The 26,476-nt window shown below is 35.9% G+C and overlaps 1 protein-coding gene across 1 annotated transcript; it reads left to right on the forward strand.

Moving 5' to 3' along the window:
* Positions 1–25,689, forward strand: LOC140159623 (lysosomal alpha-mannosidase-like). Its single transcript, XM_072183118.1, has 24 exons — positions 1–13; positions 955–1,113; positions 2,737–2,916; positions 3,927–4,120; positions 4,750–4,956; positions 5,257–5,328; positions 5,893–6,009; positions 10,155–10,355; positions 10,626–10,692; positions 11,771–11,810; positions 12,010–12,079; positions 12,702–12,836; positions 13,457–13,573; positions 14,410–14,539; positions 15,193–15,293; positions 15,987–16,178; positions 17,427–17,545; positions 18,531–18,632; positions 19,408–19,495; positions 20,292–20,387; positions 21,757–21,984; positions 23,714–23,866; positions 24,578–24,695; positions 25,487–25,689. The coding sequence occupies exons 1-24, from the start codon at positions 1–3 to the stop codon at positions 25,579–25,581; spliced, it is 2,994 nt and encodes a 997-aa protein (XP_072039219.1). The 3' UTR covers positions 25,582–25,689.
* The last annotated feature ends 787 nt before the right edge of the window (positions 25,690–26,476 follow it).

Here is a 26,476-nt window from a genome sequence, read left to right on the forward strand (position 1 = left end):
ATGCGGATACCAGGTAAGTTTTATCTCAGTATTTTGGTTTAATTATTTTCTATAACTATCATGTCACAGTTTTTTATACGTGGTAATTAAATTTGAATATTTGCCTTTACCATTTTTTTCCTATGGGACTATAATAGACGGAACCTTAATCTCCCACACAGGGGGTGTAAATTTTAAATGCCCATTCATATTAACTCATTTGAAATTCACACTCCCTGTGTACAAAACTGATTAGGGGCTGTGCAATAATTATGTGTACCACCGGGGTTGTGAATTTTCAAAATGGTCTGCCAAAAATCGCTTCCACCACCCCCTTTGGCCCCCCTTTTTTGATGTGTAAAAAACTTCCCCCCCCCCTTTTTGACGTGCCAAAAATTCTTTGCCCCCCCCCTACACACATGCAAGATTTTGGGGAACCCGAATTTAAAACCTTAAATAAAATAGTCTTATCATATAATGCGAGCGCAGCGAACAGGAAATGTTGCATATTAGAATGTGTTCCTAACGTTTTCCTACACCTTTTTAGGGCGTAATAAAGAAATGGTGCCCAAAATATCTGTGCCAAACATCGCTTGCCCACCCCCCTTTTGACCTGCCAAAAATCGCTTGACTCCCCCTTTCGACCTGCCAAAAAATGCTTGCCCCCCCCCCCCTGATGGCATGTTTGGCCTGCCAAAAAATCTTTGCCGCCCCTCCTATAATTCACCAGACTGGGGGTACACATAATTATTGCACCACCCCTTAGTCGTTGACCATTTTAAAACTCTATGTTTCCAACATTCATGACTAAACAAAAGTCCAGAAATCCAAACTCTCAGGGGTGTGTATATTTTCTGGAATAGCCCATTATAGCTTAACTCCCTGTGTTGTCCAACTGCTGATATTGTTTAACAAATTAATGATGATAATTTGCTTTTGCCCTTTGCTCGTTTAACCTTATCATTTTTTTTAAAGTTCTCCTTATTTGCATTTGTTCGCATTTTGTCACGCCGCCGTCTATTGCGGTACAGTCATGTCCACAAACAGTGCCAGGAAAGATAAATGTCCATGTTGTGCCTCATACTCATGATGATGTAGGATGGCTGAAGACAGTGGACCAGTACTATTATGGAGGTAATTATTATTACTTTTGATTATATGGGTTCACTCAAATACTGGAAATAATTACAACTTTACAGACTGTAACAATAAAAATTATACAATTTGGCGGATGCGCCCTATTTAACGTTAGCTATGGACATTTAATTATTTTATTAGGTTTTCCAACCGGGTAAGTCGGGTGGAAAATAAAGAAAATGGACTTCATCAGGCATCTGATTGGTCCTGTGAAAAACGACGGGGAAGATTTGGTAAATGACCCAAGCTCGTTAATAACGTGACCAACCAGAACACACCGGCAATCACAACATTGTGCTTTATATGTTAGAAAAACAATTATCAAGTACGAATCACGTGGCTTTATATTTAATAAACTCATATTGACCTTAAAACGAATAAAAACAGCAGTCTCTCACCACGCGATATTCAAATTTCTGGGCATCGTCATTACCCCGGGTCATTACCACAGGCAATTTCGGCGCGGGAATTTTGAATATCGCGTGTTGAGAACCGGCTGTTTTTATTCGTTTTTAGGGCCAACATGAGGGCGACAACTCTCTAGTCCAAAGGTTCCATATTCCGAAGGCTCCTTAGGCCGAAGGTTCGCTAGTCCGAACACGTAATTTACCATTCGCTAGTCCGAATTCTTAAAAAGGCTCGCTAGTCCGAATATCGGGTTTTCTCCGAGGGTTCATTAGTTCGTATTCGAATAATAATTAATGTTCTCTAGTCCGAATATAGAATAAGGCTCGCTAACCCTTACCACAACCCTAACCCTAACCTTTATTCTATATATTCGGACTAGAGAGTTTCATAACAGTTACATCATGACTGATGTGTTTGTGCTCCAATAAGCCCAACATAATCTTAAATCTTGAATAAAAGTTTATGTTGGGCTAATACGTATATAATAGGGTTTCTCTACTGGATGTCGATTGGTACCGAAATTCCTTTCCACAATACCATGTGCGTATTGCATAACAAAGGAGATGGATTAACCTCTGAACTGCTGTATATATATATATATATATCTATTGTTATGCAACATGCCTATTAATAGGGCATTTCGTGATCCACAGCCTCATCCCCCCACTTTTCTCAAAAAAACTTGAGATTTTTATATCACTGGAAACCTCTGGCTACATAATGTTTATGTACAAAATATTTCTTGCAGATTAATTCGTTTAGCAAAGATATCGTGAAATTTGAATTTCGTTCTGGTATACCAGAACGAAATTACAACGTATTGTCTATGGAGCAGTGTAATACACATCATGCATAACTCGCAAACGCAATATCGGAATCAACTGAAATTTTGGGAATATGCTTTTTTCGTGGATATGTACTGAAAAATGTCATAAAAAGAGGCTGCTAGGATCACGAAATACTCCTTTAACTTGTGGAGACGAATTTAGATAAAAATCGACATCCCGGGACCCTATCGGAGCAGACTCTATGTCTGTATGTGTACCGTCCCCAAATGTGGCCGCGAGCTCAAAGCATGGAGTGACTCTTTCCAGGAATGTAAAATATTGTAAAATAATAAGTTAACACTTCATCATCAGATGGCTTGTACGTTTATAATCGTACACAAAAGGTTTGAAATAAAATTATTGTTCTGATTGAATTCATTTTTAGGGCGAAACAACATCCCAGACGCGCATCACACTGTGCAGTATATCCTTGATTCAGTTATCCCAGAACTTGAAAAGAATCCAAGTAGGCGGTTTATTTACGTGGAAATAGCTTTTTTCTGGCGATGGTGGAATCAACAGACTGAAAATATGAAATCAAGAGTGCGGAAACTAGTTAGTGAAGGTATTGACACTTTAATTTATAAAAAAAAGTTCTTGTATTAAAATACTTGAGATGTCATGTTGAAAATTCTTTTTCACATTTTTTATTACACATTATCATACACCAGGCACAAAAAGAAACTCGGCAGTTAATCATCCTTGCTGTTCAACAACCTGATAATATTGGATTATTCTGAAATAAACATTTTGTTAATTGGACTTTGTTTAAATTGAGCAAGAATAGACCACGATATGCGCTCCAAACCCTCAAACCCCAACATCAAAAGTTGCAATTTTAACGATTCAAGTGTGCCTGTTACATTGTGCTTTATTGATTAGCCCGTGGTGCTTGTGTACAATACAACGATGCGTTCCCATTGAAAATCGTTGAAATTGGAACTTTTGATTTTGGTGTTTGAGGGTTTGGAGGCAGATAGCTTGGTCAATCCTTGTGTGATTTTCACGAACACGGTGTCAAATGAGAAAGTGAAGTCGAATAAACAAGATGTATATTTCAGAATAATCCAAAATTATCAGGTTGTTGAACAGCAAGGATGACTATAACTGACGAGTTTCTTTTTGTGCCTGGTGTATTATAGCCAGGTACATGATGGGATACGTCAACATTGCCTACAGTAGTTACTCCCGAAACGTTGGTTGTTTGGTATCGTTAAACCCACATTTTTGATGTTGACGTTGTCAACAGTTTTTAACAAGTCTATGTGAGAGATGAAATCAAAACTCGACCGGCTGTCGACAACCGGTACCGGGCGAATACATCTGGTTGGAGCCGGTTTATATTGTTCTAAACAATGGAACGCGGTTCAACCGCCGGTCAACCGGCGGCCGAGTTTTGATTTCATCCCTAAAATCTTGTAAATACAACCAATTTGTAGAATTGTTACTTATTCATTAATGCAATGTAAACTCCCTGTGCTCTGAGTTAGCATATGATGGCGTTACAGAGTAAACATTTCAAGTAAAACGTTAAAAATGAGGTTTAATTTATATTGCATGTGTATTTTCACGCAGGACGTCTTGAATTTATCAATGGCGGATGGTGTTCAAACGACGAGGGCGCCACTCATTACAGCGCCATAATCGATCAAATGACAATTGGTCACAAATTTCTAGAAGACAATTTCGGTGACTGTGGGCGACCACGAATAGCTTGGCAGGTTGATACGTTTGGTCACTCAAGAGAACAAGCTTCACTCTACGCTCAGGTATTGGACAACTGTATCTGCTTGTAAAAAGAATAATATATATTTCAACAATTCACGTGATTTGATTTTAATTCTTGAATATTAACATACAGTATATCTTGAAATGCTTTGATAAGAAAATACTGCTTTAGTGTTTTCTTCTTTTCTTACGTAAACACTTACTCTTTACGTGGGTCATCTTTAAAGCCTCTGTTTTAAAGAAATTCCAATAGGCTGTGGCAACAATTATCTATTTTTGGTATGTCCCGAAAGCCTTTGCAAATGTAACCGAAACTACGTCATACGTCATCATTGATACATTACATTGTTACTGCTAACGCTTGGCTAGTGCAACGTTTGCAGTATCTGCCTATCGACGATGACGTTCCGTCTTGGGATGCTAGTACCTGCAATCTGGGTGCTTTACCTTGGTGCTCAGACCAATCAAGTCCCTCCTGAGATGAGAGCACACGAGAGACCAACGTCGCAAGGAACCAGCGATTTCTCTTCTTTTTTTCTTTTTTTTTTTTTTTTATTAGCAAAGCCTTGTGGGAATTACTAAAAATGGCGAATTATTTCAAAATATATCACTCTGTCGAAATATCATGATCTTGATCTAAGAATATTTTCTGTACCATCCCGATATTCAGATGGGTATGGATGGGTTTTTCTTCGGCCGCATCGATTATAATGATAGATCAACTCGATACCTGAGTAAGACAATGGAAGGCATATGGCACGGAGACGCCGACAATTTAGGAAAGGCTGCAGACATCTTCTTCGGTGTTCTCTTAATAAGTTACCAAGCTCCTCCGGGTCTTTCTAACGATATCAACAATTGGGGACCACCAATTCAGGTATGTTTAGTGATTGATTTCAGTCGCCGCTTTTTCTCTTCAGTGCATTCAATCAGTGATTTATAATGCATAACCATAGTTAGCTATGTAGTCAAGATTCTGCTACTTCATGTGTCTTCTTTTAAATGTACACCAGGTACATACAGATAAAAAGAATGTGTTAGTAGTGTCATCTTAGGTACTGCATGCCCATAGCAAAGGAGACTGGCTCTGTCAGGCAATAAATAATGTTTTCGAATACAATACTGAGAATCATTTTTTTTAATCCTTGCTTTTAATATTTTTATACTGACCATTTAGGATGACCCAACCTTGGAGAATGTTAACGTAGATAACCGGGTGTTTAATTTCAATCTATGGGCAACGTTACAGGTAAATATGATACTATAAATAGTAATAATTAGGTATTGAGTATTATAATGGTCAATTTCAATTACAATACATACTGTATTAAAAGAACAGTATTACAGCAGAATCACAAAGCAAACGTATATACAAAATTCTATACAAAAGTATAGGAAAAATTGATTTTTTACAAAAAATCCAGCGATCCAGCTATTTTCACCACATTTTCTGCTATTGAAAGGAAATGTCTATTTTAACCTACTACGAAGTTTAAAGTACATATCCAAGAAAACGAAAATCATGTTTTTTATTGTAAGCAAGTAAGGTGGTCTTCATCCTCTTGTTCCACTTAATAGAATAATGGTCTGCCTCATTAAAATGAGCGCACAGGATGAATCTACGATTAGCTTAAGTCATTTGGGTGTGTACACACGCGTTTTTGTATGTCGGATGAATAACCTTAGGGGGTGACAACCCCGCCGTCTTTAATAGTGAGACGAGAATTAGCAAAATAATGGTATGCATTTCTTTCTTTGTAAAACCTTACATTTTCATAATTTTATATCGCTATGTTCTCAATCATTAAAACAGGCAGCATTTTATAGGACAAACCATGTGATGTTTACAATGGGTGGTGATTTTAACTGGGAGAATGCTATGGGATGGTACAAGAACCTGGATAAACTCATCAAATATGTCAATGACAAGGTATGTTGATTTATTTTGTTCAATAAAACTTCAAAAATATTGAGAATGTGTAAAAATGACATATTAAAATAAAAAAGAACATGGTGTTGTTGTTATTTTTTAAAGGGGCATTTCGTGATCCACAGCCTCATCCCCCACTTTTCTCAAAAAAGTTGAGATTTTTATATCACTGGAAACCTCTGGCTACATAATGTTTATGTACAAAATATTTCTTGCAGATTAATTCGTTTAGCAAAGATATCGTGACATTTTAATTTCGTTCTGATGCACCAGAACGAAATTACAACGTATTGTCTATGGAGCAGTGTAATACACATAATCATGCATAACTCGCAAACGCAATATCGGAATCAACTGAAATTTTGGGAATATGCTTTTTTCGTGGATATGTACTGAAAAATGTCATAAAAAGAGGATGCTAGGATCACGAAATACTCCTTTAAATAACAACAACACCATTTAAAAATGAAACTGATGATTTAAAATATATTTCACTAGTCCTGTATACACGTTTTCAAAGGTTGTCAGAAAACACTTAAATGTAAATGTTTAAAAAAGAAAGAATATTAACATTTTGACAGCATTTTAAAAGCATTTTAAAAGCATTTTTGGAATAATCTGTTTTAAAATGTGTTAGTAATAGTAGGGTCATATTTGGACCTCCAGTGACCATCATTTCTAAACAGCAATTTTTTGATGGATTCTTGTACTTTGGGGTATTTTTAAACAAAATAAGCTCCTATGTCCCTCACCAAAGTGTGGGCATTAGCTGGGAGAGGTTAAATCCAAAATGGCCGCCGGCGGCCATTTTGAAAAAGTGAATTTTCGGTACCTTCTGAACGCTTTGGTCGTTTGAAGTCATTAAGGTGTCATTTTTGACTAATTTTGTGGTGAGAAATCCATTAAAGGCATTATTTTACCCATTTTTGGCCATCTTCGTCATCAAATCCAAGATGGCCGCCTTTGACTGTACTAGAAATACATTAAATTATACAGTACATTGAGAAACAACTCATAAAAATGTATTACAAGTGCACTTAATTCATCGTTTGTATTATAAATTGAACACCGATTCAATGTTTGTGACATTCATTCACAAATGAGATCGTCTGTTACGAAAACAATCCAAAATGGCCGCCCATAGCAACCAAAATCCTCATAGCAACGCATCAAAATAACAAAAAAGTCAACGTTTTTTTGACATATATGTGCATTTATTGTACCTATTCTCAGTAAATCAAGGTTGACTGATTGTAAGAAAGTGAAAGAATGGTCATAGGGGGTTGAGGTAAACAAAAAGTTTCAAAATGGCTGCCCTTAGCAACCAAAAACATCACAGTAATGCAGTAAAACTACTATAAAATAAGTGATTTTTGACCTTAATGTGTATATAATTAGTCTTATCCTAGCAAATCGAGGCCTATTAATTGTATGAAGATACCAGTTTGATCAAAGGAGGTCAAACAAGTCCAAAATGTTCAAAATGGCCGACCAAAGGAGACCATAGCAACCACATTTTACCTAGCAACGCAATAAAATGTCTATAAATCAATGCACTTTTGACCTGGTTGAGTATTCAATGTGTCTTTTTCTAAGTAAATCATATCCTATTGATGGAATGAAGATAACAATTTGGTCAAAGGTGGTCAAACTACTGAAAAAATATCCAAAATGGCTGACTAAAGACGGCCATAGCAACCAAATTCCACATAGCAACGCAGTAAAATTACTGTAAATCATGTACTTTTTGACCTGGTTGAGTATCAAATGTGTCTTTCCTAATACATGAAAGCACATTGATGGAATGAAGATAGCAATTTGATCAAAGAAGGCCAAACATATCCAAAATATTCAAAATGGTTGAATAAAGGTGACCATAGCAACCAAAATTCAAATAGCAACGCTGTAAAATTAATTATTGAGATTGTCTGCTATACCTCGTAAAATTTAGAAAATGTATATATTTTTTATATTTTAAAAGTCATTAGCCGTTTTGAACCATAAGGGGTTGTTTCTGACTAATTTAGTGATAAAAATCCATTCCAGGTACTATCGTTAGGTTTTCTGGCCATCTTCATCATTAAATCCAAGATGGCCGCCATCGGCTGCACTACTAAAAATCCACTGAATTTTGCAATATGCATTTATTTAAATGAAACCGATAAAACCATGTTTTGAGTGCATCTTATTCACTGTTTTCACTATTAATTCAAAAGCTATTCAATTCTTGCAATATTTATCCACAAATAAGATCGTCTGCTACCTCAACCAAAATGGCTGCCGGCGGCAATTTTGAAATTTGTAACTAATTTTGTATCTTTTGAACGCCCAGACAATTGTCCCAAAATTAGTTTTACCAAATTTTAAAAATTCTAATTAAGAAGTAAATCTTGTAGCCCGTTATGAAGATTCTATCTTCATTCCATCAATGTGCTTTCATGTATTAGGAAAGACACATTTGATACTCAACCAGGTCAAAAAGTACATGATTTATAGTAATTTTACTGCATTGCTATGTGGAATTTGGTTGCTATGGCTGTCTTTAGTCAGCCATTTTGGATATCTTTTCAGTAGTTTGACCACCTTTGACCAAATTGTTATCTTCATTCTATCAATAGGATATGATTTACTTAGAAAAAGACACATTGAATACTCAACCAGGTCAAAAAGTGCATGATTTATAGACATTATTGCGTTGCTAGGTAAAATGTGGTTGCTATGGGTCTCCTTTGGTCGGCCATTTTAAACATTTTGGATATTTTTTCAGTAGTTTGACCACCTTTGACCAAATGGTTATCTTCATTCCATCAATAGGATATGATTTACTTAGAAAAAGTCACATTTAATACTCAACCAGGTCAAAAAGTGCATGATAGACATTTTATTGCGTTGCTAGGTAAAATGTGGTTGCTATGGTCTCCTTTGGTCGGCCATTTTGAACATTTTGGACTTGTTTGACCTCCTTTGATCAAACTGGTATCTTCATACAATTAATAGGCCTCGATTTGCTAAGGTCAAAAATCACTTATTTTATAGTAGTTTTACTGCATTACTGTGATGTTTTTGGTTGCTAAGGGCAGCCATTTTGAAATTTTTTGTTTACCTCAACCCCCTATGACCATTCTTTCACTTTCTTACAATCAGTCAACCTTGATTTACTGAGAATAGGTATAATAAATGCACATATATGTCAAAAAACGTTGATTTTTTTGTTATTTTGATGCGTTGCTATGAGGATTTTGGTTGCTATGGGCGGCCATTTTGGATTGTTTTCGTAACAGACGATTTCATTTGTGAATAAATGTCACAAACATTGCATCGGTGTTCAATTTATAATACAAACGATGAATTAAGTGCACTTGTAATACATTTTTATGAGTTGTTTCTCAATGTACTGTATAATTTAATGTATTTCTAGTACAGCCAAAGGCGGCCATCTTGGATTTGATGACGAAGATGGCCAAAATGGGTAAAATAATGCCTTTAATGGATTTCTCACCACAAAATTAGTCAAAAATGACACCTTAATGACTTCAAACGACCAAAGCGTTCAGAAGATACCGAAAATTCACTTTTTCAAAATGGCCGCCGGCGGCCATTTTGGATTTTGGCCTCTCCCAGCTAATGCCCACACTTTGGTGAGGGACATAGGAGCTTATTTTGTTTAAAATACCCCAAAGTACAAGAATCCATTAAAAAATTGCTGTTCAGAAATGATGGTCACTGGAGGTCCAAATATGACCCTACTATAATCCTTAAAGGAGGATTTCGTGATCCTAGCATCCTCATTTTTAGTAGATATCCACGAAAAAAGCTTATTCCCAAAATTTCAGTTGATTCCGATTTTGCGTTTGCGAGTTATGCATGATATGTGTATTAGACTGCTCCATAGATACTATGATGTAATTTCGTTCTGGTATACGATATCTTTGCAAAACAAGATTTTTTGTACATAAACATTATGTAGCCAGAGGTTTCCAGTGATAAAAAAATCTCAACTTTTTTTGAAAAAAGTGGAGGATGATGCTGTGGATCACGAAATTCCCTTTTAAGTTTTTTAAACGTTTTATGATGCTTTAAACCAAACTAAAAAATATATCTTGTTCTATATGTGATGTCCACAAATGTCTCCATTCTATTTACAGGAAAACAAGACGGGAATACACGCCTTGTACTCCACTCCATCATGTTATCTGAAATCTGTAAATGAAGCCAACTTAGAATGGGATACCAAGTCAGATGACTTTATGCCCATACAACAAGGAGGAAACAATTTTTGGTCTGGATACTTCTCTAGTCGACCAGGATTAAAAGGATTTGTTCGAAAAAGTAATAACATTTTGCAGGTAAGATGGAAATACCTTCAAAAATATTCATTTTAACAAAACTTTTTTCATTTGACCAAGTTCTCACATCTTTGTTGGTTCAAAAAATCATGTTGAAAGTTAAACTGTTATTAATGTTTGAACTGCAGCAAAAATTTTTCTCATATTCTCATATTTCTAACGTTAAGTTGGCAGTTTGAGTGATGTTGAAGATTATTTAAACGAAACTTGTATTTTTTTTTATAAAACTGTATGTCTTCAACATTTGTCATGAACTATAATTATTTGTAGGTTTGCAAGCAATTAGAGGTGTTGAGTGCTGGTAACTTCTCAACTGATGCTGAATCCGATACATTAAGTATGCTTACCTATTATAGAATATATCTGTAAAATACTTCGATGTGTATATTTAAGAATTGCATTAATTAATTACTAATTAACATCGAATTGTATTTAGCTGCGTCATTATTGATAATAGCGCAGCAAGCATTTGTAAAATGTACATGCTGTATCAAAAAGATTGGTACACATTAATTTGAATGTTTATTGAAAACCATGCCTCTTCCAATACTCTTGAAGTGTTCAGAATGTATTGTTTAATTTTATGACTTGTTTTACAATTAATCTACATAATATTTGATCTAATGTTGAATTTTGGTGTGACAGACTCATCCATTATCAATGAAAACTGATGGGTACCATTGATTTTGATATAGTTTGCATTTGAAATTTCCGTGTTCAAACTTAAAGGAGGATTGCGTGATCCTAGCATCCTCTTTTTATGACATTTTTCAGTAGATATCCACGAAAAAAGCTTATTTCCAAAATTTCAGTTGATTCCGATTTTGCGTTTGCGAGTTATGCATGATTATGTGTATTACACTGCTCCATAGACAATGTGTTGTAATTTCGTTCTGGTGCACCAGAACGAAATTCAAATTTGGCGATATTTTTGCTAAACGAATTAATCTGCAAGAAATATTTGGTACATAAACATTATGTAGCCAGAGGTATCCAGTGGTGTAAAAATCTCAACTTTTTTTGGGAAAAGTGGGGGGATGAGGCTGTGGATCACGAAATGCCCCTTTAATTCATTCATCTCATTTATTCACCTTTATTTCCATAATAAAATACCCTATGTATTTTATATTTCAAATAAGGATTAAACCAAATAATTATGGAGGGTCAAAAGGTCAATAAGTCCAGCATTGACCATCCCCATTTGAGGGCCTAAAATTGAGCCTTGTGGGACACCACATAATATAACTTACGTAACTCTTTAATCCATAGTGCTCCATCTTATAAAATAAAATATTGTAATCTATTGTACCAAAGGCTTTAAATAGGTCTAGATAAACTTCAACTGTTGCTTTACGATCAATGTTTGATGGTGTGTATTGAGGTAATCATGGTTATGATTGTTTTGTCTCCGACAGAACGAGCACTCGGGGTCATTCAACACCACGATGGAATTTCGTAAGTGTTTTTTACAGCTTAATCAAAAATATTTTAAAGACAAACAAATACATTGACAAATGAAGTAAGTGTGTCTGTCAACAAAATGTGCCAAGTGCATTAAGCTTGTTTATTTGCTTAAATGCAGCAATTAATATGATAAATGAGTATTATTCTTTTAGAGTTGACATTCAGTCACTCGTGTTTTTGTTTTTCCAAGTGGTACTGAACTGCAACATGTGGCTGATGACTATACTATGCGAATTGCCATAGGAAATAGCAAATGTCAGGTAGGAAATGTTATCAGTGCACAATAATGTCACGTGACTAGATTATGGAACTTCGTATGCATATAATTTCGTAATTCATCGTGTTGTGGATTATGCATGTGATTAGTCTTAATGCACCGTTTTGGTAGCTTCGCCCTCTAATCGTTATTTAATGCAATGTGGTGTGGTTACGGTTTATATTTAAATGCTATTCGTCAGTACGTGGTTTTTTATATATGTTACGAGGTTTAGTATGTTATCTGTTCGGGGTACACTCACGCATGAAAGTCACATAATGTCCTTCGTTTTGACCGCATTCCTGCTCTACTTGTTAACAGTTTTTGTCATTATCGTCGTGAACTCTGCATACTGACGAAATGTTATTCGTTTGTGAAAATCAAAGCTACACTTGAATAAGAGATCAGGGACCATCCGGCAATGTCAATTAAACGCTTTATAGTATATCGCCCTCTATAGTTCACTAATAACACTATACTGTCATTTTGCTCTCTATCTTTTAGATCAATTGAGGGTTCAGTACTGATCATCAGTACTTGCTCGTTACTCTGCAATCGGTACCCTGCAATGTTCATCCAAACATTGATAACAACATCATAATGAATTAAATTGTGTCTTTTTTCAGAATTTAGTAAGCAGCGCTCTTCAAAAACTCATGTCACAGAATAGCAAGCAGCCTCCAGCATTTGCTTTCTGCAACTATCTTAACATCAGTTTATGTGCAGCATCGGAAAACCCTTCTATGTCTCCAAAGTCATCGGTATGTTTTCATGTAAAATGATACCGACCCTATTTGTTACTAAAGGGATGGGCTGAGAACAAAAAAGTTTATGTCGATTTTAGATTTTAGACAAATTCTTGATAGACCAATATAGTACCGGGATGGCGATGTATAAAAGGCATGTAGCTAAACTTGTATTTTGATACCGCAACCATGGGCGGATTAATATAGGAGAAAATCCGGGGCTCACCCTCTCCTAAAATCCTCCAAAACCTTAGGAATCAAGTTAAAATCAAATCATCCTAATTTCAGCGAATTCTAGCCTCTGCGAACCACACTCTCACCTCTCCACTGACAAGCCTAGATCTGCCCTTGTAACAGTGGCGGCACCAAGAATTTTTTCGGAATGGGGATTGGGGGGGCAAGTGAATTTCGAAGGGGGGCAAAATCGACCAATTATCCGCAAAAGTGCCGCAAGAAGCGGAAATTGACGTAATTGTTGGTGTTTTGTCTCAAAAGTGTGGTGGGGGTGGGCAAACTGGGGGAAATAGAAATAATGGGGTGCGTAGCGCCGCCACTGCCTTGCAACGAACTACGAAGAAACATTTGAAGAGAATCTCTTTTGTTAACGGTTAAAATCATATTCTTTATTTGAGCAGTTTGCTGTTATTGTATACAATCCACTGAGTAGAACTGCATCTTTTCCTGTCAGCGTACCGGTGCTACACAAGAATTACCTGGCTGAGACTTATTATGGTAATATATCCTACTTCAGGGTGAGTTCAACTTTTGGAGTTTAACGGAAAATATATAGCCTACTTTTAGCACATAATGCTAACTATCGAGTTTTAACGGTATGACATTTTCATATAGTCTTTATCATGTTTTAACAAGTGAAAATGTGTACCACAATAAACAAACTAAAAAGGATATTTTTGAAGTGATAAGTAACCAAAATAACGGAAAGCAAAAGGCCTGGTCATATATCCAATAATTTAATAGCATGAGCATAAATACAGAATTAAGGTACCAGTTATGTTCATCCCTGTATATCCTTAACAAAGATAAATATGTCAAAACTAAAACCAGCAGCCAATACTTGAACCTTTTAGCTCTGATTTAAAACCTTACTTGTTGAAATTGTTTGAGAATTAAACAAGCGGTGATCTAAAACCCAAGCAAGTAACGTAATCAGAAGTTGCACTTTCATGTTAGCGCCATCTATCTGTATAATGTATGTTGATAATCTCTCATACCCGGAAGGGGTGTACAGATATTAAATAAGTAGTTAAAAGGCCAAACATTGAACAGAAACTGAAACTAATGTTCTAATCAATGTAAACACGGCACTATTTTAATAACCTAGTCAATGGAAAGCGCGGCGCTAGTTCTCTTGTTCGAGACCGCTTTGTGTATAAATAGGGCATGTAATGGAGCAAAACTGCAACCTTTGAATTTGCATCTTTTTTGGGATTTGGATCATTGTGGCTTTATTTCCACAATCTTCCACACGGGTAGTGTGAATTTTAAATGGAAAAGCCCATTACAGTTTCTGTTGTCAATGTCATTAAAGAATGTAGTTGTTTGTACGTGGATATCTATGCCATTTTAGATTTTGGATGTTACAAATGAAACTCGTCGTGTTCGTGGAAATCGCGGAGAGGCAAATTACACCGCATCATTCCTTGCCGAGGCGCCACCTCTTGGATTCAATACTATATTCGTCTACTATAGTCCACCAGGTAATATGAAAAATAACATGGACCATGATGTTGGACTCTACCACTATTAATTATCTCCACTAAGTTTGCACTAAGGATACGCAATGCGCCTCAAATTATTAGTGATTGTTTTCTGATATCTGATTTCAAAATAAAGAAAAAATAGAGGCTCAAAACGACCTCACCAAAGCAAGATGCGCGTCATTTTCCTTAAGTTATACTCTAATCTGTTGACGTGCTTAGACATTCCTACTTCCTGTCCATTTCTGTTAATGTATAAGAAGCACCAAATTCTACCAAACGAAAGAATGTGATTATTTCCCAGAAGTTGAAAAAATGCTCCTTTGCGTAACTAAATAGTTCCTACAGCTAATACCATACGCAAATCATTAGGTATCACCAACAGAGGCGTAGCCATTGGGGAGGCGGGCAGCATTTCCCCCTCCCATAAATTTTTCAGGGAAGATGGGGACGGCAAAAAAAAGCCCGGCGGCAAAGAGTAAAATGTCCTTAAAATGACTAAAATTGGGACAAAATGTTGACGAAAGTTTGGCTTTGCCCCTCACACTAAAATCTTTTTGTGTTTCAAACTAGTCCGCTAAATACTTCAAGGTCATTAACTTGATCAAGACGAGCACATTTTATGATGATTAATCCTTGTTTGATTTCTTCAGAAAAGAGCGCAAAAAGTGACAAAAGTTCTTTTATGGATGTTCGGCAGCATATAAAGCGACCAGAAACTTTGCCAGACTCTGACATTAAAATCTTCAACAAGGTAAGAATGGCTTTGCAGCTGAAAGGACAATTTCTTCAAACCTTAAAAAGAAGGATAGTCAGATTCATCACATATGCTGCTGTCTCCTCGGTTTAATGACATTGACTTATATGGCGATTTTCTTGCTGGTATTTCAATCTCTTCTGATATAGGATCCAACAATTAATGTGAATTTGAAATCCCATCGAATACTGTTTGAATCATGAGTTAAATGGGTTATCTCACCTGGTGACACATTCACCTTTTCGGTAAATCCCATAACCCTTTGCGAGTACACCTGAGAACTCGTCATTTGACGTCACGCCGACTTGTAATGCGCAGTAACGATGTTCGATAAACGATGTGCGCATCGGCGCGACGCAGTATGACGAGTTCTCAGGTGTACTCGCAAAGGGTTATGGGATTTACCGAAAAGGTGAATTGCGGTGTCACCACATCACAAGGTTGAGGGTCCGATTCATAAACATTATACATATAATATTCATTATCCTGATTAGAAATCCACGGATTGTGTGCGGCAATCATGCACCCCGCTTGAATCCATTTTGGTGACGACACCCTGGTAGTACCACCGCTAGCATGGCTAGAGGGCCAAACTACCAACACTTTCAGTAAATTCGTGTATGGTTATTCGTAGCTATACAGAATACACAACGAATGAACATCGAATAAACATGTAACTTTCTGTTTCAGCATACTGATTTGATATTTGATGGCACCACGGGATTACTCAAATCCATTCGAGATCAAGCATCTAATATGACCGTCAACGTGACACAGTCGTTTTATTGGTACCCGTCATCTGGTAGTGCTTACAGTTTCAGTCCTCATTCTTCAGAACCGATACCACTTCTGAATAAGACAGTCAACCTTGACATCTTCCAGGTTAGTATTGGGCAATTGCAGTTGAAATCCATACACCCCTTAGGAGGACGCACGTACAGGGAGTGTGAATTCTAAATGGGGATATACCTGAATCGGTGATTCCATTTGGAATATTCAACCCCTCCCCCCTCTGTGTTGGAGATGAAGGTCATATCTTCCGTTGCGTTGGGGATATAGATTTCAATTGTAATAGTCCATTGTTTCTCGATATATCATCACCATCCTTTGCGAGCACAACATTTCTCCATGCACAGCGATCTTTGGCAAGTGTGACTTCCTGCTCTGCTTGAAGCATGACATAATCGTACCATGGTGTTTGAGACATGATTTGTCCGTCTTATATTTTGCATAATCCTGTAGAATTGATATTGCTTTCCATGTATAGCACCCATGATTCACAGCCATATAGATGAATGGCGACTCAGGTATAGTGTGGAATAGTTTGACCTTTGCCGAGATGGATAATTGTGAGCTTCTCCACAGACATTGCACATGTTGCAGCTTCCAAAAGGCACATCATGTTAATGCCTAGCGTCTAGTAAGGTCACTTGCAGCAAATGCCATTTTAGAGCCAACATATTTGAAATCTTTCACGTGGTTGATTGGTTCACCATAGGCTTGAAGTCTTGGATGGGGATGACATTTATCAGTCATTATACTCTGCCTTATATAAGCTAATTATGAGGCCGAGATCTTGTTCTGCTGCTATTACCGCACTGGTCAGCTGCGGCCGTGCCAAAGGAATATATAGTGGATTCCAAAAGAACAATGTCATCAGTAAAATCCAGGTACTTTAACACTGCGGGAGGATGTGTTTTAACTTCCCCGTCGAGATCTGATGTGGTATTCTTCTACTGACACTATAAACAGGAATGGCGCCAAAACATCCCCATGTAGAACTCCAGTAATGACATCAACGTGATCGGAAATATTTTCATCTATCATTACTCCACTTTTTGAATTGTGGCACAGTGCACTTATAGCGTTAGCCACAACTTCCGGTATAATATTGCAGCACTTAAATATAAATATGAATATAAATATAAATGGGATTGTAATAGAAAGTTGATAATCTTGGGAACCATCCATGATTCTTCGAAAGAATGTGGATCTACTGGACACAGCAGATCCACTTCCTGCTGTGTCCGCAATCTTTATCTAGTAAAACGATTTTTTTTTCTAACATAAAACTATGTTTCAAACGCTTTTAATATTGTTACAGCGTTACTAATTTCAATCAAATTATAGACAGAATTTGCTCAAGAGGCACGTCAGCAATTCACACCATGGCTGAGTCAAGTGATAAGACTGTATTGGGATGCACCGTATGTTGAGTTTGAGTGGACTGTTGGACCTATTCCATTTAAGTACGTATTCCCAATTCCGGAAAATAATACAAAATATTAACTGTCGAGTGTAATGGTTGTTAACATGTGTCAGATGGATTGTACCATTTTACGTGTAGGTGAGTGAAATTAAACAATCTATCCATCACCAAGTGATTATAGTTATTTCTACCATTACAAGAATTATATTATTTGAGACAGTATTTGTTTTAAGTCACCCATCCATACTGTAGACAGTTCATTGGTTGATTACAGTATTTTACCATCAACTATCGCCTTTAGTTTATAAATTATCGAAATATAATTTGTTCAATTCCACTCGTCATTCCGGCTCGTGGAATTGAACAATACATCTTACACAGAGTGTTTATGCTTCGACCTTCACATGAATTTAATACTATTCTAAATAGTTGCTTTTATCATATCACTCATACTAGAATTTAAAAACTATTCAAGAACAGCTTCAACTCATTTGCCAACACCACGCAAGTTTTGCCATTGCATACTTTCACATTTCCAATTTATTTACCCTCAACTTAATAGGGGAATCTAAGAAACAATGCACGTGCCATTGGGTATTACGAGTCGTTTTATAATTTGATGATGTAAAGTTAATATTCATATATTCTTTTATACATCGGATGTTACAGTGTTTACACAAATAATTGATTGAAATTCCTCCTACTCGGCTATTTCTCAAAGGTAATCAGGCTTCCTTGGCCTGTGCATTAAATTAGTGGTATTTTATTTTATTCTAACAACACTTGTAGAAACCTATCAGATTCGTCGAACGTAATGCTGTGCCCGATAAACGATTATAAAATATTAATGAGGTTGAAAAGTTACATAACTTATATATGAGTGATATAAAACAAATATTAAAAGTTCGCGTGATGGTAAAATATAATCACTCGGTGAAAGATGGATTGATCCATTTCACTCGACATTAAAATGTAACGTAAAGTCATTCATCTTTTCATCAGTGTTTGTTTTGGTTTCCTTTCAGAGATGGTAAAGACAAGGACATAATCACGCGGTTTGATACGGATTTAGATACGAACAAGACTTTCTACACAGACTCAAACGGACGACAAATAATTAAGAGAATGTAAGACCCCATAAAGTGATAGCAGATTTCAAATTATTCACCTTTTTGAGATTTCTCAGAATTCGCTGAAAAGTACGTCTTCGTCGCACATCGTCATTGCCTAATACAGGGTAACGATCGACGGAGACGGTTAAATAAAAAGCTTTCTGATATAGGCTATTAGAGAGATTGCGCTTTCCAAACGTAGCATCGACGAACGAACGTGGAATCTATTCAAAATCCCATGACAAGAGTGATTTTCAACAGATTCCACGTACGTTCGATACGTACGTTTGGAAATCGCGATCTCTCTATTATGTGGGAGTGGGGTTAAGGGGGTACTACACCCCTGTGGTAAATTTGTGACTATTTTTGCATTGGCTCAAAAAATAATAACACACTGATAACAAAAGTTATGTATAATATTGGGGCAAGGAATCCAATTACTACACTGAAATTTCAGTTACTCAAGACAAGCGGTTCAGTATATATGATAGGAAATGAGGTACATCTTAGCGGTACCTTATTTCTTATCATAAATAACAAACCGCTTGTCTTGGGTCACTGAAATTCCAGTATAGTAATTGGGATTCCTTGCTCCTATAATATATATAACTTTTGTTACCACTGTGTTATTAGTTTTTGAGAAAAATGCAAAAATAGACACAAATTTATCAAGGGGTGTAGTACCCCCTTAATGTTTTTCAACCATGATAGATATATTACATGCTGAAATTGGCACACGCTCTTTTGAAATGAAAATATATTCAACTTGTTACCATTATCTTCTCTACAGCCGTGATCACCGGGACACATGGGATTATATTCCTGTTCAACCTGTTTCTGGAAATTATTACCCCGTAAACAGTCGAATATTCATCAAGGTAAAAACGTTTGATATAACTTCTTAGCTAGATATGAACTTTGCAGAAGTGAGCTATACCAGTTGAAATTTATACATTCCCTATGGAAGACATGACATTAATCTCTAACACATGGGAGTAGATTTCAAATGGAGTCACCCGTTCAGTCACCCATTTGAAATTCACACTCCTGTGTGGAAGATTTAGGTAATGTCTTCCACCCACAAAGGTGTATGGATTTCAACTGCTGGAATGTAAGTTTTCTTTGTAAGTTGATCTCGCCTTATGCAGGCATTTTTTCAGGCATCAATCAATCAATCGACCAATCAAAAGAGCAATCAATCAATCAATCAAGAATAAATGGATAAATAAACCGATGACTAACTAAGCTACTAAATAATTACGTACATCGCGAATTCAGATGTGCTCTCAGGCCCCCCTAAAAACTGTATTAAGGTGGCCATGTGACCCCTTAATTGAATTATTTATTTGACATGAGGACAAAAATGCAGCTTTATATAATCGACCTTTTCGGTAAATCCCATAAGCCTTTGCGAGTACATCCGAGAACTCGTCATTTTACGCCACGCCGATCTGCGATGCGCACATCGTTTATAGAACATCGTTACTGCGCATTGCAAGTCGGCGTGACGTAAAATGACGAGTTCTCAGGTGTACTCGCAAAGGCTTATGGGATTTACCGAAAAGGTCAACTCGATTGTTCCAATAGAGTTAATTGAAGTTCTGAAGAGAGTGGAAAACAAATGATTTGATGATCATTCTTAATGGCTATTTAACTGCTATTTATTTCATCAAGGATGCAACGGAACGTCAATTTACAGTCCTAACCGACAGGCGGGCCGACAGGTCGCAAGGAGGATCTTCAATCAGAGACGGCTCAGTGGAACTTATGGTGAGCTTCTATTTTGCATAAATATCTCACAATATTAGATCCCGCTTGTTTGAGTGGTTCTTAACTTGGTGCGACATTATTTAAAAGATAATAGAGACATTGCGATTTCCAAACGTAGACATCGGACGTACGTTGATCTATTCAAAACCACTCTCCTGTATCGAAGCGAGGTCACGTATTTAGCTATTTTTGAAAATATTCCAGGTGCGAAATCGACGTAGATACATCGTTGAAAAATGCAAAAAATTTGTCCATTTCACAATATGTTAAAGATAGTCAAAGATAATGAACATACGAAGGAAAGTCTAACTTGTTATTATTATGATCTTTTTTGTTTGTAACAAATCATTATAATAAAGGTACAGCGATGTGTTAAAATGAACTAAATTGAAACGCAATATTGATACGCAGAGATTGCCCATTGAAATGTGTTTGATACTTTGCGTACAAAAAATGACATTGCGATTTCCCATTTTGGATTCCAACGTAGAATAAAACGCAGATGCTACGTTGAAATATGCTGATTTTACCTCATGTCTAAGTCCATGCAACGCGCCCAATTTTCAGGACGAAAAAGTCTCATTTTGAAAGCAAAGTCATGATGTATGGATGTAGCGATCTTTATTCTACCAAAATATATGTTTTTGGGCAACTATAATATTTGGGGAGCAAATTAGGCAGAGACTCAGCTTACTGTTATTTTTTCAATCACTATGCCCTCTATCGACCTAGATTAGATTAGATCAAATATTATAGTCTTCATTCCAGCTGACTTGTTCTCCTTCGTGACGAATGAGCACAATCCAGTTTGGAACCGAGACTAGCAATATTTAACACCGTATTAACGTACGTAAAAACGTACGTGAAAACGTACGTTCCACGTGCTGCGTTTGGAACATCGCAATCTCTCTAATGCTTGCGCGGGGTGGGTATGCCAGGATTTAGGAACGGGTGGGGATGGATTGGGGGCACAAACTTGTTAATGTACCGACGGAAATATTTTTATGAATTGTTGATCCTAATCAACTTTTACCAGTACGCTCAAGAATCTAAAAGAGTGGGTTGATAGGTGGGTTGGCAGAGCAAAATTAAAAGGAAATCATCAACGCACTTTTACCGTGTTTATATGCAATTAATTTATGTGGCGACATAAACAAGCAAGTTGGGGCAACATGTAATTCTTCACCGGGCACAAGAAGTGCACACAAAATTGTCTATTGTTGACCCCAATTTATTTTCATCGTGTACCGACGGTCCATAATGAACGGGACTACTCCACTGGGATATTGGGCTGGGTGGGTGCTAATGGAATGTATTCTGAAGATTAATTCAGTGATTTTAAAATATATGCGTAATTGCTACTGTCTAGGTTCATCGACGATCAGTTCACGGAGGAGTCAAAAATGAGGCCTTAAATGAAACAGGACAATTTGGAGATGGACTTATAGTCAGAGGTTCACATTACATTTTTGTATCTCCGGTTAAATCTACTGCAAGGCTCCATAGAGATTACGCTGAAAGACTTTTTATGGCTCCATATATTGCCATTGCTAAGGAGGTGGACATGGATGCTTGGAAGAGTAATTACATATTGAACGTGAGTGAACTTCGGACGTAAATGTAATTGAAAATTTTACACTGCATAGAGAAAACGAAAGGTTGAGACGATAAAGTAATTTACGGATTTTAACCTTTCTACACCTGTTCGGATGTAACACCTGCCTTAATGCTCTGCGTGATAGCCATAAGCTTCAACATAAAAAGATTAAGTTGTGAGATATTTTCTCAAAATAGCAAGAGCCATCTTAAGAACCACTGAACCAATACGTGGCTTGTTTGTACTCATTTTTATGCATTTTTCATGCTGATTCCACATATGGTCATGAAAATTTAAAATTCTGAAATTTTTGAATTTTGAAAAAAAATTGGAACTTGTTAGCTGCAGTCGTAAGATGTGCAATGGACAAAGTACTTGTTATTTGAATGACTTCCTAAATTGATCAAGCTGTTGTGCTGACATGTTTTGAAAACGTTTAACGTATGATGTAGCAGAAATGGTACATCAACATTGTTGTTGGTTGGTTTTCAGACCTGTATAGACCTATAGTACTTCGGGAGATTTATTTTGCTATTGAGTTAGCTCTGCACTTAGTCATAAAGTATATCAAAATCTCGTATGGGACTCTGATTCTCATATATAATCGTAGATGTATTTTTCAAGGCAATGGCATTTTGTAGATAAATATTTCTCGTTGTTCGTGGTTTTATTAAGGTGTTGATATATTGTCCCCTTTAATGGCTCTCCAATGACACAGTCCTTACACACGAACATACATCTTCTAGCTCCTATGTGCAATTTATATAACTGTTCCCTATATTTAATTGCGACGCTGCGTTTGTTTATTTGTTTTTCACTAGAGTATTATATATAACCATATTAACATATGAGACAATGCATCTGATAAAAAAATTACAGTGTCAGTTTCATATTGTTATTTTGGTCTTGATCTATCAGTTCACTTTAAGGACTCTCAAATGACACACTCCTTACCCACAAACATACATCTTCAGGTTTCTATAATGTGCAATTATAAATAAATTTTCCCCAAAATTAATTGCGACTCTTTATTTGTTTGTTTTTTACTATAGTACTATTAAAACTATAATTGACATTAAGTAACAAAGATAAGAGATAATGCATTGGAAAAAGATTAGATTACATATATCAGTTTTCATGATTTTATTTTGGTTTGATCTATTATTGCACTTAAGACACTAGACACACATACTCCTTACCCATGTTACCCACAGGTGAAGGAATTGTTTGTCAAAATTTTCTAAGCTAGCCCATTGGATCTACTTTGTTTCCTTTGGCAAATGTATTGTGTAATTATATTTTACTTTTCTAAAAGTTTAAACTGACTTTCAGCACAAAAATCCAACTAACCTTGAATTTTCGATGTGTGACACACAACTTCATCAGAAGAAGTCCTAGGATGTTGTGATGGACTTGCCCTTTGGTTGACCATTGGCGACTTCTCTGATGAAAATGTGTGTCACACATCGAAAATTCGAGGTTAGTTGGATTTTTTTGCTGAAAGTCCGTTTAAACTTTTAGAAATTGTTTATCACCAGCACGTATGAACTTACATTCGAATATTTTACTTTGCTTTTTAATGTATTTTAAATGAATTTGAAAAATGAAATAAAAATAAAATAAACAACTGTTTTGGGCCTTACGCGTCATTTGTTTGTATTACTATAAAATATGAATATGTAGATTTGTATGATTTTATTTTGGTTTTGGTCTATTTGTTCACTTCAAGGCTTCTCTAATGACGCATCCCTTACCCAGGAACATCCATCTTCTGACCTTGGAAGCATGGAACGGTACTGATACAATCTTATTGCGTCTTGAACATCAATATGAAAAAGGAGAGGATTCGGAATTATCGTCAAATGTCACTTTATCGCTTAAGGTGAGAAAGGAAAGGAATGTGTTGAAACTAAATGTAATGGTATTTTCCTTTTATACTCAAGTTATAACACCACCATATTTTGAAATATAGTGTTTGGTGAGTATACTTGTACATGTTTAATTTTCACTGTGGCGTTGGAAAGGAAAGTGCATGCAATTTACATGAAAAAAATAAAGGTCATCATGTACTATATAAAACTATAATAGGGGGGCAAATGTTTTAAAATAAATAATCGTATTCAATTCCATTTGGAAATCTTCCAAAGTGGTAGGGCAGATTTCAAATGGAATATCCATTGCTGCTTCCTATGAGAACTACCAGCCTATTGGTCAAAAAGAAGTTTTCATTATCAATTGGACCAATCAGCAACATTGTTAGAATAATTTCAACATGCAAAATATTTGGGATGAATTATTTGCACAACTCCATTCTGATTGGAGATCAAAATGAAGATATCATGTAATTGACCAATCAGAGGCAATGTTAGATCGGCAGGTAGTGCTCAGGGGGGTTAATTCAATCACGTATGTGCTTCCCGTTATCGTGGTTATAAATAAAGCACAGCAAGCTGTAACACTTTTTCATATTACGGTGCGTAGGCTAAGAAATGAGATAAAGCTCCTAAAGGCATGATATTTATCAGACCCATGTTAATCCAATTACTTTGTGTCTTGTTAAATGGCAATATTTTCTTGTAATATTTTTTTCCAGAATATATTCACTGGCTTCGAGATAACAGCAGCAAAGGAAATGACACTCACAGCTAATCAGGAACTATCCAAATCTCAACGTCTAAATTGGAAGACTCATTCTGATAACATTGCTAATGGTTGGTATAGTGACACGCAGTCCCGTACCCAGGGGGACCCTCAACACCAAATATCCAAATTTGCTAACTATATGACTTAAAAAATCACAATGTTTGAGAATCTATCGCCTTGGATCCCTTTCTTTATTAGGTAAAATGTTTTAAGTTGGTACATTTTCAGTTTTTTAGCTTTTACAGTCTGCGCTACAAGGGGTTTGCTACTTTGTTAGATTTTATGAGAATGTCAATGTACACACACTGCACACTATATACACATTATGCAAATCAATTGCTTTCCGAACATCAAACAAATTCCACTTTTTTAAATCCAGAATCTTACCCCCTAATAATAATAATAATAATAATAACCCTGTCTACTGACCTGATGACATCCAACCAATTTGTTTAATGTTTATCTTTTCCATAAATATGATTACCAAAAACAAACATTACAAAATGTATGTTGTAATCCGATCGGATTATGTTGAATCCCTTTCAGATGTAAAATGTTACAATATTTTGTATCATGTACACTCTATTTAATGAATTTAATATAATAAATAAATAAATAAATAAATAAATAAATAAATAAATAAATAAACAAATAATAAATAAATAAATAAATAAATACATTATAATCATACTATTATCATCATAAGCAAAGGAAAAAATTACATTTTGGCAATTGTACTGAATTAGAACCATGCCAAAAATATTGCAATAATTAGACGACGCCTATTACATTTTACTTTTTAACCAACTGGTTTCTTCTTTTCACTTTTCAATGTTTTCTATTTTCATCTCATCAACAGATACTAAATTGGACAAAAAGAAGAAAGACAGTCTTGAAGTTATCTTGTCACCCTTTCAAATAAGGACCTTCATTGCAACCATAAAGCGACATTAGGAAATATGAAAGAGTGGTGTCAGTAATTTATAACAATTTCTATGTTTTTGTGAATTTGCTGTATTATACTTGAGTCGTAAATATAATAGTTGTCTTGATACTTACTTCCAGTCATCAACCAAATATTGGAATCAAAATTTAGTTTCTTGTTCTTTAAAAAACTTCTTCAAATTGTACCTCTTTTGTACATCAGAATAGTATTTCTGCATTCGTGAATACCATAATGTATTGGATGTTGAGGATGGCTACAATACATAATATTATTTTATTCATGTTACCGAAACATGTTATTAATGCACTTTGGGTACAAGCAACTTCATTATTATTGAACTTGAAATAGTAAAAAAAACTGAACCTTACAGCCCACGGGGACATCAGGCATTAAATAAATTGATTCGCTTCAAACGAAATGGATATTCAATGCATGCGCGTTTAATAATGTACATATGCAATTTATGTGTTATTATTCGTAGTGTACATAATTATATTGCATATTGCATTGCATACTCGATGGTTGATGCTAAAGAATTTTATAGGCGGAACAGGAGCATAAACTCTTACCGACGTCCTTGTGATGAACCGTACCGTAAAATATTGTGATACTAAAACACTTACCTAGAGGTTTTGGTATGCATTTTAATTTCTCTAAATGGAATAGAATAGAATAGAATGAATTTTTATTTTATTGTTTCCATTTTTCACACACTATGATTTTTGTTTTCATTGCGACCGATTTAAGTTAATGGTGGGTGACCCGATTGGGCTATTCCAGTTGAAATCCACACTACCACTGTGGAATATTTAGCTAAAGTCTCCCACACTGGGGATATAAGTTTCAAGTAGAATAGACAAATGGTAACTTCCTTTTAAAATGCTCACTCCAGTTGTAAAAGGT

Source organism: Amphiura filiformis, chromosome 8 (genome assembly GCF_039555335.1).
Source record: "Amphiura filiformis chromosome 8, Afil_fr2py, whole genome shotgun sequence".
Classification (NCBI taxonomy): Eukaryota; Metazoa; Echinodermata; class Ophiuroidea; order Amphilepidida; family Amphiuridae; genus Amphiura; species Amphiura filiformis.